Consider the following 14,652-nt stretch of genomic DNA (forward strand, 5'->3'; position numbering starts at 1 on the left):
TTTTAAACAAGAACATTCATTTTTTAATAACAAATTGCTATTTAATTTCTGGATTCATATGTGATTACTTGTAGGTAGGAGAAAATTGTTTTTCTTTGTAGCAGGGTTAGTCACTTCTAGCCTAAAAAAGACATGCTTTCAGTATGTAGCTAGTAATGAGTATAGCAGCTTGAAGGAATATAAATGAATTGATTTTTTTTTCCTCAAAAAAGCACTTTTAATCACAGCATGCTCACAACCTGACTGGGTGATGAGGAAGAGAGAGGGAGGGGGAAGCTAAAACAATCTTCTAGAGAATCTCTGTCTTTGAAATATAGCCCCTGGATATCTTTAACTTTTTTGTAGCAGAAAATGGAAAGATTTATTTTCTCAGTAGATACGTCTTATTCTGGTGTGTAATTCAGAGTTTTGCTGAGTAAGGCAAAATATTCCTTCCAGATACCAGGAAAAGCTCATTTTTTTTTTTAAACTTCCTCTGGGTCTGAGGCAAAGTCAGGGAAAGAAAATATTATTTTTATCTCTCTCATTATATTTGTTCTTAGAGAAACAGGAATGATGCTGTAGTTAAATCAATGGATATTTATTGTTTACTGTGGGTCTAGTCTTGTGTTATAGGAGATATAGATGAAAAAAGAGGAGAAGATAGAACTTTCTGATTTGAGGATCTCACAAAAGTCATTTTTGATTCTCCCCTGATAATGGAATGCATAAACAATAACGATACAGGGCATGGAGGAGGAATTAGAGAGACTGATAACAACAAAACTAAGTAGAAGCTTATTATAATAGACAGGGTAATGAATTGAGAGAAAGGGACAGATAAGAGATGTAAGATTTGGAAACTGATTGAATATGGAGGACAAGGGTAAGGTAAAGGGAGAGGAAAGAGTCAAAAAAGATTTTAAAGTTGTAAATCTAGCTAACTAGAAATATGGTTGCCTTCTGAATGGAAATATAGAAGTTTAGAGGAGCTTTTGGAGTGATTCATAGCAATAATTAATATTTACATGACATTTTAATGTTTATAAAGCACTTTACATTTTTTCTCATTTGATAAATCCCTTTGATACAGCAATTCTGGGTTATTATCATTCTCATTTTACATATGAGTAAACTCAGCCACAGGGAGATTGTTACTTATCTATGTCATATAGCCAATATGTATCACAAATATAATTCAAATCTATGTTTTCCCTGACTATATAGGTCTCTTTCACTCTTTCAGTCCATTTTAAAAACAATTAGAAATGATTTTGAAGTTCCCAGACAGAGATATCTATCAGGCATCGGATGGTCTAAGCTTAGAGTTCCAGGAAGAAAGACTTGAGCTGGATAGAAAAAAGTTTGAGTTATGTGCATAGAAATTATATAAAAAGGCAGGATATAAAAAAAGGAGAAAAGAGAATTCAGAATAAAGTTTTGTGTAATACTCATGATTAGGAGATGAGCAGTGGATAGATTATGGCCCAATACAGGAACCTGAGAATGGGCAGTCAATTCATTATAAAGAAAACTAAGAAAAGGCCAGTGTCATAGAAGCTAAGGGTATACATATGATTGCTCAACATTGTCAAAAACTATAATCAGGAAGGATGAGATATAAGAAAAGTCAGATTTATCAGTTCAAAGACAGGAGAGCTATATGTATCTCAAGAGAACTAGCTCTAGCAATTGAAAGCAGGACTACAGAAAAAACTACAGGGAGAGAAAGGCCCTGAGACTCAGTAATACTGGAGCTGTAAATGTCTTGGCCACATGTGTTCCCTACATATGTTATTTTGCTACTATTGTGTTCTTAGTTTGTGCCTACTTTTTCCACAGATGCTTTTTTTGGTATTTATGGAAGGCTATGCCCCAGGTTTATGGGGGAAGTATTTTTGTAACTTCTTTCTATGCCATTTTAGGAAAGTTATGCTAATTATGTTACCGACTTTTAATGGAAAGTACCCTGGTGGGGGATCCTGAATTATATAGTTTTAGGATGGCTACCCATGAAGTATACTAAAACCCATCTATCTTATGGGAATCCAGCTCTCAAAGTTATGTGAAATTGTGTGTTTGTGGGTGGGTGTGTCATATATACATACACATAAACATATGTGTATTTATATTTATTTACATATAAAACACATTTACTTATATACACTCTAACTTATTAATTAATAAATTTTAAATAAAATAATAAATTTATTTATTAATAAACATATATTTACAATATATAAATACGCACAAGTGTGTATGTGTGTATGTGTGTGTATAAACACCCCTCTGAAATAAAGACCCCCATATATATGTATATAAGTGTGTATGTGTATACATATGTATTTTATATATGTTTATAAGCACGGAAACATTTGGTCTTATTTGTGTGTATCAGGGAAGAAACCAGTAGATAAGGAGAAATTTAAAATGGAAGGGATGGGGGCAGGATGATTATTAAAGGTAAACTCTTAGAACACATGGAAAAAGGATGAAATCAAAGGCACAAATAAACGAACTGGTCTTGGTGTGGAGACCACCTCTTCTTCAGAAATTAGATTAAATGAAGAGAATATTGAAGGAAGTTTTGTTTGAAAAAGGGGAAAGAGAGAGTTCATTACAGTTTTGATATTCTCAGTGAAATAAGAGAAATCGTGATCTCTTTAAGTTGTAGGGAAGCAATGCTACTTTTCTAGATATTATAGTGAACAGGGGAAAAATAGAACTATCTGAAAATTGGATTAAAGTTGTAACACAAATGCTTATTTTTATAGCTCTTTTAGACTTATAAAGTTTTCTCCCCCTTAAGGTAAGTCATGTAATTATCTTCATTTTACTGATATGTAAATAGTCTTAGTTTCCTCATCTGTAAAATGAGCTGTAGAAGGAAATGACAAACCATTACAGTATCTTTACTAAGAAAATACTAATGGAGTCATGAAGAAGTCAGACACAACTAAACAACTGACCAATAATAACAAAAACAAGGAAATTTTGACAAATTTTACACAGTGTATAAGATGTAGGTTTAGAATTTGATCCCAGATATCCCCTTATTTAGATCAAGTATATTTCCTTTTTATTTTTAAATTTAATTTTCAAAGCTGTATTTTCTCCATCTCACTGTTTCCAATCTCCATTCCTCCTGCCTCCATACACCAGTTGAGAAAGCAAGAAAAATAAAACCCGTATTAACAAATATGGCTAGTCAGACAAAACAAATTCTGACATTGGCTATGTTTAAAGAAAAAGTCTAAGTCTGTACTCAGAGTCCATTGCCTTTCTTTCAGGAGGGATAATATTTTCATTTCAACTTCTCTGGAATTGTAGTTGGTCATTGTGTTGATCAGAATTCCTAAGTCTTTCAAAATTGTCTTCATAATACTGATGTTATTGTATAAATTATTCTCTGAATTTGGCATCAATTCATACTAGTGTTCCCATCTCGTTTGGTGATACAGGGGATAGAGCAGTGGACTTTGAGTCAGGAAGATCTGAATTCAAATATTGCCTCTGATACTTATCTGTGTAATACTAGCTTTACCCTTTCCCAGCCTCCATTTCCTCACCTATAAAATGGGAATAATAGATTGTGAAAATCAAATGAAATAACACATATAAAGTACTTTTTAAATATTAAGAAAACAAATTTTTTTAATACTAGCTATTATTAGCAGCAGGGACAGAAGTGTTTCTTACAGCATAATAATATTAAATCAAATAACTATATCTCACAGCTCATTCAGCAATTCTTCATTTCATGGGCATTCCCTCACTTTCCAGTTCTCTGCCACCATGATAAGAGCTTGTTTTTGTATATATGAATCCTTTCCCTCTTTCTCTGATTTCTTTAGGGCAGTGATCTAGTAGTGGTATTACTGTGTTTGGTAGCTTTAATAGTTAGAACTATGGGGTATATTACTTTACAAAATGACTAGAACAAAGCAAATTTTTTTTAAAAAAGGTTTTTTTGAGGTTTCTTGTGATCTTCCATCTTAGTACTGAGAGTAGTACTGAGAGAGAATATTTCATCTTTAGTCCTTTAGAATTAAGATATGTTATTACATCAACCTAAAATCTGATCTTTTTGTGTTATTTTCCTTTACATTATAGTAATTATGCATCTTCTCTTGGTTCTTCACTCTGTTCATGAAATCTTCACGAGATTTTTCTGCATTTCTTCTAATTTACTATTTCTCAATGCACAATCATATTTCATTATATACATATAACTTCATTAATTTATTCCTCAATCTACAAGTATCTCTTTGTAACCATTTTATTTTTGCTACAACAAAAAATACTTTTGTGCATATTTTGTCAGATACCACTTTTTATTGATATTCTTGTCTCCCACAGACCCTATATATTGGATTTTTTCCTTTTTTATCATCTTTGTCAGTTTGTTGGTGTGAGGTGAAATTTCAAAATTATTTTAATTTACTTTGGAAAAAAATATTTAAAGCATTTTTCATGTAGTTACTGATAATTTAAATCATCTCCTTTTGGATAATTTGGATAATTCTTTCTTTGAGAACTTAGTTCCTGCTGTTTGAGCTTTTATTTAATGAGGAAAGACTCTTAGTCTTATATTCTAATATCTGTTCCATTACAATCTTCTGTTTCTACAAGAGTAGACTGCACTGAATTTTTACCTACAAATTATTCCAACTGTGCCCTACTGACTGAAGGATTATGGGAGTGTCACAAAGCTGGAAGCACTCTTCTGTTCTCATAATTTGCCCCAAGTTGTATTGGAAAATGAAAACCATAAAACTTTCAGCAGAGGAAACAAATCCTAAAAAAACAACAACAATACAAACTCTTTTACATCAGGATCACCTCATGAATTGAAACTTTTGGTATTAAATTTTTTTTTTCTAGTATCTCCTTCCCCCACCCCTTCCTCTCTTTTAAGAATGAATTACTTTTTTGATAAGTGAAAAACTGGGTGTGTCTTTAATGTTCCCTCTTTTTGAAATTCATTTCTGTACATTGCTTTCAGACGTGTTCAATTTCTTTTCAGCAGTAACCACCTGCTGCTATATGCCATTAATTTTTGAAGGCATGGTTTTGATTTTTGCTTTCCTGGGATGTTAGCATATTTTAAAGAAATTCTTCTCAAGAAAATTTCATTGCATATCACCCAAGTTGAAGGATCTCATGGCTGATGACATAGTGAAAGTAACAATCATTGTTTTGGCTATCAACTCACTGTTGTTTACTTGCTTATGAAATTTAGGTTGAAGAATAATGTTTTTCTTTTCTTGTTTAAATATATTATATATGAAATATTCATATCTTCATATCTCTGAAACTGACTCAGGAGACTTGTAATAAGAAATATTGGTAAACTGGTTTCCACATGATTGCTGCTATTTTGGGGAGTGGGATAGAGTACAGATGGTAGGAAATAAGCTCTCTTGATTAATGAATACCTTTTCCTAGTGATCCCATTACTAGGACTGTACCTAAGAATTTTATTAAAAGAGGAAAATACTTTTGAATATAAAAATTTTATAGTACATGATTTTTATTATTTTATGCTGGATCTGGAATTTTTATCCCTACAGATAATTTGCAGAGGGGTGATCAGTGAGAGGTTAAGTACCTTGCCTAGGTTCACATAACCAGTGTATATGAGAGAGAGGATTCTAAGTCAAATCTTTGTGACTCTAAGTTCAAGTTCATCTATATTCACAACTACTTCTTAGGTTTATTCAAAATAGCAAAAAAAATGCAAAATAGCATCTAAAGAATGGCTAAATAATTTATGGTTTTTAAGCATAAATATTATTGCATCAAAAGTGATAAATTCAAAGAAAAACAAGAAATGTAGAATATGAAATTATTTCAAATTTTAAAAATCTGGATCATAACAGTAATATATACATTGGCTATGATTATATAAATACTCACAGGTATGAAATGGAGAGATTTTTTTGGAATAAACATGACACAGTTGAGATATAACTAACTAGTGAGACATAATTAGAAAAGACCTGTGTTCAAATCTAACCTTTCCAACTTACTAGCTGTTTGACCATAGGCTAATCATTAAGCCTGTCTGATTTTTTTCTTTACTTGCAAAATGAGGACAATAATACTCTGAGACTGATTGATTGATTTTGCTTTATTTTTCTGTCTAGGGGCCTATTTCTTCCTATCTCGTTCAGCGTTATGGGTTCAACTCCGAATGTAAAGTAATAGCCTTCACTGGAGATAATCCAGGTGAGAAGAATATTGTGTGTTTTTAAAAATAGATGCTTGTGAATGAACATGTCAATTCAGAAGAAAAACAAATCAGTAGAAGCATTACACATAGTCACCACTTCTTAGAAAAGCGTTTTTTTTTTTTTTTTTTTTTTATCATTCTCTTCCAAGATTTGCATACTGTTCTATTTCTACTGTATTTCATAGACTCATGGAATTATATAATAGGAGTAAATCTTATAAGGATCTGATCTAACTCAATTTTTTGTACCATATAGTAATTTCAGGTTTAACATCTTGAATGGGCACTTCCACTCTCCATTTGTACATTTGCAGTAAACAGGTGGTATTTTCCATTTTGGTTTAGCACAGACTCATGAGTTTTTCCTATATTGAGTCTTCTGATGGTTTCCATCTATTGGTCCTCTTTCCACTCTCTAGAGACATATCCAATAAGTCTAATTTCCTTTTTCTTAAAATAGCTCTTCAAATACTCAGAGGGAACATGTTTTCTCATAATTGTTTTTTTTTCTAGCCAATTTAAATCCATTTCCTTCATTTTTCTATGATTTCTCTATGATTTAGCTTCTAGTCTCATCACTGTTTTAAACTTCATGTAATATAAGGAACCTTATTTTATTTTTTAAAATATGAATTTTGACTTGAAAAAAACTTTTCTCTAGGATCTCATATACCTTGCCTCTTTCTCTGGATTCTCTTTTTCCTCTTGCTCTTTAACTGTGAGCATCCTCCAGGACTTAGCTCCCTGATTTTCAAAGGGCAGCTATTTAAAGTATAAGAACCTGCTTTCTTGCTGTAGCCCTTGACATAGAATCAAATTCTGGACTTACAAAAGAGACTTGGCTCAATTCCAAAGGGAACTGAGAAATCACTGAATTTGACTACTGTTCTTAGGATTTCCTTTGAGAATTGCAGTGTATTATTTTGATCTCTAGAGATGTCAGTAAAAGACCTCTAAGTCTGATGCAAGCATTCAGCTAACAATATATTTTAGATATAGGACAGTCTTTATTTCAATCCTCAGAAAATATACTGCAACATAAAGGGTGCAGGCTGCTCCATAAAGTCATGCCCATTTTTCTTTCCTCTAAGTCACACCTTCCTCTAGGGATGATGCATCTCTTCAGATATATAAAGCTTTATTTTGTGGTTTGGTCTTCTCATCCCAGAAGGGAATCAAACTTGTGACTAAACCTTTCCCTCCACTGAGCCTTTCATAGGAAGCTATACAAGCCTTCAGAATTTTTATAATATTACCTTAAAGTAATATTGGGTTATAATAGTCAGGGTTCCTCCAAAAGGATTTTGGTATTTGGTCAGTCTTTTTTTCTTCAGACCTTCACATTCCAAATACTAGACCAGGTTTCCTATCAAATATCCTGTTGCTCTTTTGGTGCTAGGGTTGTATGTTTGCTTTCTTCTCTACAAAAAAACTGGGGCCATTCAATAATGTCTATTTCTCCCTTCTCTGTTTTGGATCCAGAAATTTTCAGAATTCAGACACTAATAGATGTGGAGCTGGAAGAGACCCCAGAGGCCATTAGGTTAACTCCTCATTTTAAAGATAAAGAAACTAAATTTCATGGAGATAAAAATATTTGTCTGAGTTCACACAGATAATAAACTTCAGAAGTTCAAAGGCAGTTCAGAGGATCCAGGAAAGTTCCTCTGATGCCAGAACCAGGGCTCTTTGCTCTATACTATGAGACCCCCATTACCCTTTGACCACAGCCACAAAGCTGCTGCTATTTGTTGGGTCTTACAGCACTCCTCTCTCTTGGACTCTCATAGTTCCCTGCTTTCCATGGCTCTCATCTCCCCCTAAAAGGTTCCACTATTATATCTTTCTGTCTGGGGGCTGTAACTTATGATCTAGGAATAATTGTTCTCCATCCACTAGTTATGGGGCAAACTGAGGCTTATGCTAGCACCAAATGAACTTTTTTTCATTTGTAATTTTTTTTTAGGCTTCACCTTTAATTGCACACACACACACACACACACACACACTCACTCACTCACTCACATCCTTCCTGACTAAACCACTTGTCTTTTTCTAACAAGTGACCAAGAGGGAATTGTCTGACAAGGACATTTTAGGGGGTACTTAACAATGATTGAATAGCATGGATAGTCTCTCAAGAAGGCAGAGCTCATACACCACTGAAGAGATTCAAGGTGAAGGTAGCAGAGAGGGAGAGAGGTTTTACATCAGCCAAACTGCTTCTGATTAGTTCTGAGACATCTCAGGTCTAGGTCACTAACCAAGAGGAAGGTTATTCCAGAGCAAGCAGAGCAGCCTTCAGAACCTCAAGGCAAATCTCCTGGGATATGGCACAGTGGCTAGTGCTGTTTTTCCCAGAAAGGAAGTTATCATCAGTCAATTCTAAATCAGCAGCTGCAGCAGAGCACAGATGAAGAAAGCATAGATGTAACTGTGAACTAGATGGATATATGAATGCTGGATGCAATCAGAGGAGAAATTTGGAATTAATTTGTCAGAAGATGAATTCCATTGACCAGCAGAAGGCAGTGAGCTTGGAGACAGGGATATTTATGACAATCCAAATTTACCTGTATCCTTTATACTTGAATTTATAAAGCCTCATGCAGTAATGATAGTAAAGGAAATAATAATAGTAATGATGATGATGATAGGTAGCAAACATTAACATTTTAAGATTTGTTAAGCACTCTACATATATTATTTAATTTTCTTTTCAAAATAACTTTAAAAAATAGGTGCTATTATTATCACCATTTTACAGATGAGGAAACTGAGCCTAGGAAACTTAAGTTTCTTGCCCAGAGTCATACAGATAGTAAGCATCTGAAGCAGGTTGTGAACTCAGGTTTTCCTGACTTCAAGGCTGAAACTGTGCTGACTGCACCATCTAGAATTGAAGTATAGAGTATGGTGTTATTCTTAGTGACAATTGTAGGCAGAACTTTTTATGATCATTTACAATATCTATATCTACATCTCATGCAGGGATTAGAACTCTATATATTGAGTGAGAAGGATTACCTTCATCTTTGGATTATACCAATGTGAGTTTGATTTTCTCTGGAGAAGTTGTGAGTGTCAGTAAGTAGGTAGATACCACGATTGTAGTATGTTCAGATCTTATAAACACCTTTGTAACATCAGTGTTGTTTGGATCTAAATTAAGACTATTCAGAATGCATGCAGAAATCTGGGACTTTAAACACCTCAAAGATCCTGCTTTCTGGTGAGAAAGCTTATTGCCATTCTGGAATAGCAGCCTCACAGAAGCAGGATTGTATTTTGCTCAACTAATTAAAATGGTAGAAGAGAACATCAAAACAATACTGTAACTTTCACCTCAAGAGTGGTTGTAGAAGAATTGGATTTTAGTGAGTCTCTAATACCTATGGAATACAAGGATCATCTAAGGAATAAACTCACCATGGAGACTAATGTTCTTTGACTGCATAAATGGAGCATGTGTTATGCCTGTGAGACAATGAATAGAATTTACCTCAATAACTCCTGACTTTTTGGGCATTATTAATGGAAATTGTCCTTTGTGAGATGGGAAACTAGAGTAATTACTTGGAGAAACTGTTAGTCAATGATACTATAATAGAGTCATTCACTCTTTGTGACTCCCTTAGAGTCAATGATACTATAATAGAGTCATTCACTCTGTGTGACTCCCTTAGGTGGTATGGAAGGAGAGTGGAAAGATCTGGATATATGTACCTATCAGACTTGGAACAAGAAAACTAAGCCAAATCAATGCCCCATGCTGGAAGCTCAAGTTGTCTTTGATTGTTGTTTATGAATCCAAATGGTTTCCAGTGTTGAACTTATATAGTGAATACTTTTGGATACCTATAAAGAAAGGCAAGGAGAAGATCTTCTTCAGTTGCTCTATAAGAATTCTACCATTTTGGAAATATACCCCAAGGAATTTTTTAGGCACCTATCCCTTTCTAGGGACTCATGGAGAATGGGCCTAATAACATGGAAGTGTTAGCACACACAGATAGTATCAATATTCCAAAAGGTATTGGAAGAGCATGAGGAAAGGCGAATGGAAGTGTTCAATCATTTGGAAGATGCTCAACTGGGGTTGCCAAGTTATATATGAGTACCAGTTCTCTAGAAATGAGGTCCTGAGTGTGACTCAAACCCAATTAAAATATAATGCAGAAATATTTAACAAAATTGAATAAATAAATAAAAATGAAAAACGATAAGCATTGCATTTTGAAATTAAGAGGTCTACACGAATTTTTGGGTACAGCTTAGAAGCCCTCATTTCAATTTTTCTAGAGTATTGACTCTAAAAAGATAGAAGCACTTCTCTCTTGCAGATTGCTGGAGAACTTTTGAGAGTCAAAGATTTTTCTAAAATTTTAATGATAATTTATTAAGATGATGCCATCATCATCACTGCATCTCCCATTGATCTAACTCACATATGTGGTGGAGAAGAACTGAAAGTGGTTTTTATATTCTGATCAGTGTCAAGGCAAAAAGGCGCATTTTTGGTCTAAACCCTCTGGCACCATCTAGAATTGAAGACTGACTAACCTGGGCAACTTACAAAATGGAGGTCCCAGGGGAGGAATTCACCAATGGGAGAAAGAAGTTGACCTGGTGGAGAAACATTCCAGGATGAGAAGACTACAAGGATAGTTGAATGTTTCAGGGGAAGAAGATCTCAAACACTGAACTCAAACCCAAACATTGAGGAAAGTTCCAGGATGAGACAGTAGTTAAGGGATGAGTTTGAAGTCTACCCTCATGAGTACTGTTCGAAAGGAAATGAAGCCTAAGGAATTTGTATTTTATTTAATAAGCCACTGAAGGTTTTTGAAGTTCAAATTTATGAATTAGGAAATTTACTTTAGCATCAGAGTGGACAATGGAGAGAGGGGAGACAGAGAGAGAGCAAGATAGGATGTCTTTTATAATAGTATAGGTGAAAGATACTAAAAGACCTGAATTTTGATAATAGCTGCTGAAAAGGGAACACAGATGTGATAAATGTTGTTATAGGTAGAATCAATATAATGTGGTAGGATCAATTTGTTGGTGATAGAAGAAGAGTCAAAATGACTTAAAAGATTTCAAGTGTGGGTAATTTAAAGAATGGTGATATTATCAGCAGAAATACAGAAGAGGAGGAAGTTTGGGGGAGTTGGATTTGGGACACATTAAGTTTGAACTGATGGCAGTACATGTTTTAGGCAATGAGAAAGGTGGAACTGGAGGAGAGGAGGTTTGAAAATATGGATTTTTTGAAGGTTTAAAAAAATTGTTGAATTTAATGAACACCAAACAAAATGAACATTTCTATATATATTGTACAGAAAAATAGGGGATTTTATGTGGGAACTCTTCTCATTTGGGGGAACTCTATCCCTATTCTTTTTTTTAATCTCTCCCCAAATGAAAGGAAAAGAAAAGAAAAATTCTTGTAATCAATATGAATAGTTAAAACAAATTCCCTCATTGTCCATGTCAAAAAATGTATGCATCGTTCTACCTCTTGAGTCTGTTATCTCTTTATCAAATGGGTAGTGTGCTTCTTCATTGATCCTTTGTAATGAATGATGATCTATTACATTGATCAGAGTTCTTAAGTTTTTCAGAGCTTTTTTTACATTGTTGGTAAAATATTATTCTCTTCATTTTGCTTACTTCATTTTGCATTAGTTCATATAAATCTTCATATCATCTCTTACACTATCCTTTCATTATTTCTTATGGAACAATAACATTCCACTTATTCATTTACCATAATATGGTTATCCATTCTTCAATTAATGGGCACCCCCTAATGTCCAATTCTTTACCAATATGAAAAGAGCTGTTATACACATTTTTGTAAATGTGGGTCCTTTCTCTTTCTCTTTGAACTTTTTAAGGTATATATAGAACTAGGAGTAGTATTGTTGGGCCAAGATTCGATGATTTTTTTGGTCATAGTTTCAAATTGTTTTCAAGAATGGTTGGGTGGATTCACAATTCTACCAAGAGTGCATTAATGTATTAAAGATATAAATTTCATCATCACCTACATGGAGGTGATTACTAAATCTACAACAGTAGGTTAAAAACCTCAAGAGAGTAGAGATAAGATGGCCTAGGAGACAGAATTGTTTATTTGGGAAATGGGAGGAGGAAGAGGAAGAAAAGCTTGTTGAAGATACAGGAATAATCAGAGAGATGTGAGGGAAATCCAGTGCTATGGAAAAGAAGATAGAAGATCAGTGTATATGTAATCAATGGTATAATGTAATCGAAGAAGAAGAAAGAAAGAAAAATGAAAAAAAGAAAAGAAGGAAGGAAAAAATAAAGAAAGAATAAAGGCTGAAAAATAGAGGTTTAATTTGATGGTGCCCCTGTTAGCAATGTTGGAAAAAGAGGTTTCAGAAAAGTAATAAGGATGGAAGCTATATTATAAGGAATTGAGGTGAAGTATAAGTGTGTGGTAGGGAAGTAGAGGCTGAGAATATATTAAATAAAACCTCTTTAGAAATTTGACACTTTGGGCAAGGAAGAGAGAGAGATCAAGAAAAGGTTTGTTTAGGAAAAGGAAGAAATGAGCATATTTATATTTAGAGAGGAATGAACAGGTAGAAGAGGAGAGGTTGAAGATGAAAGGGATAAAGGTATGACTGATGGGTTAAGTCCCTGAAGGAAAAGAAAGGGGAGATAAATTAATGAATAAACAACAACAACAACAAAAAACTGTTATTAACTGCTTGCTACAAGCAAAACACTATGGTAAGGCAACTTAAATATAGAAAAGTCCTTGTTCTTGAGGAGCACAAATTCTGTTTGAAGGAGACAACACACAAAGGAGGGCTTAGTTTTAAGGAAGATAGAAAGGCTCAGCGATGCTAAGAGTATAGATATCTATAATGTAGTAGTAGCAGTAGCAGTGGCAGCAGTAGTAATAGTAGTAGTAGCAGTATCAGCAGCAGCAGTAGTAGTGGTAATGGGTGAAGTTGTAGTGGTACTAGTGGTGGTAGTAATAGTAATGGCGGTGGTAGTAGAGGAAGTAGCAGTAGTAGTGGTAGTAGTAGTAGTAATGGTAGTAGTATTAGTGGTAGTAGTAGTAGTAATGGAATTATAATGGTTGTAGTAGTAGTAATGGTAGTAGTAGTGGTGGTAGTAGTAGTAGTAATGGAAGTAGTAATAATGGTAGTAGTAGTAATAATAATAGTAGTAGTAGAGGTGGTTGTAATTGTCTTGTCTTCATAGTAGTAATGGCTAGCATTTCTAGAACATCTACCATGTGCTAAACCCTGTGCTTTCCAAGTATTGCCTCATTTGGTCCTCTTCATTTGACCCTGGGAAGTGCTATTATTATTCTCATTTTATATTATTTTATTTATTTATTTATTTTCTTGCTGGGGCAATTAGGGTCAAGTGAGTTGCTCAGGGTCACACAGCTAGGATATGTTAGGTGTCTGAGACCAGATTTGAATTCAGGTCCTCCTGGCTTCAGAGCTGGTGCTCTATCCACTGCGCCACCTAGCTGCCCCCATTATTTTGTATTTTAGGAAACTAAGACAGACAGAAGTTCAGGGACTTGCTCAGTTACACACCTAGTAAATGATTAAAGCTGAATTTGAACTCAGATCTTCCTAACTCCAGGCCCATGCTCTATCCACTGTATCACTTAGTTGACCCTAGTATTTTTTATATTGTTTGCTCACATGGCAGTGATTTGGGGTTTGGGAGTGGACAACATAGTGGTAGGGCAGCTGGTGAAATCCTTTCATCTTCCTGCCTGGATAATGAACCACCACCTTTTGTTATGGGAGGGAACCCAGAGTCCTTACATTGGCAGAATCCCTGCTTTGGGAGAAAGATTGTTGGAGAGGGCAGACTATGGCACCTATTTCTTCTGGTCTCAGAAGAGCAGATTAGGGGTAGTAACTGTTCTGAAAGGAGAGGTAAGAAGCAGAGCACATGTGGAAGTGCTAGCCTTGGCAGGATAGAGCATCACTTCACCCTTTAGAGATAGGCAGAAGTTGTGGACTCCACAGATCCATGGCTTCTCTATATCTCCAGACAAATCCTTGACACCTTTCAGCTATTTTCTGATGAAATTTGGAATTGTGGAATTATTCTAAGTTATTTTTTTAGTGCTTCCTCCTGCGACAAATGAAGGATTCCAAGTTAGTCACCTAATACATTCTATTTAGCTTTTCAATAAAAGAGAATTGTTTTGTAGTGTAAATGTAGGCATGTAAATGTTTCATTTAGCACAGGGATACTCCACAGTCTCTTCTCATTCCCACAGAAGAAATTCTGTTTGTGTTCCAAGAAAGCAAACTTGAACAATGCTACTCAATTACTGTTGCACTGGAATGAGCCTTCCTTTGTCTTCGGTGAGAATTGTCCAAATTGTTTGCTTATGAGCTTCCTCACATAGGAAGCACTTAATA

General features: G+C 34.6%; 1 protein-coding gene across 2 annotated transcripts in view; it reads left to right on the top strand.

The window, feature by feature from the left end:
* Nucleotides 1-14,652, top strand: part of XYLB (xylulokinase) — a 228,626-nt gene that overhangs the window by 85,415 nt on the left and 128,559 nt on the right. For both annotated transcript variants that reach the window (XM_051983961.1, XM_051983972.1), the window contains exon 10: nt 6,129-6,210. In XM_051983961.1, coding sequence (XP_051839921.1) covers nt 6,129-6,210 — 82 coding nt within the window. The remainder of the gene's footprint in view (nt 1-6,128; nt 6,211-14,652) is intronic.

Source organism: Antechinus flavipes, chromosome 1 (assembly GCF_016432865.1).
Source record: "Antechinus flavipes isolate AdamAnt ecotype Samford, QLD, Australia chromosome 1, AdamAnt_v2, whole genome shotgun sequence".
NCBI lineage: Eukaryota > Metazoa > Chordata > Mammalia > Dasyuromorphia > Dasyuridae > Antechinus > Antechinus flavipes.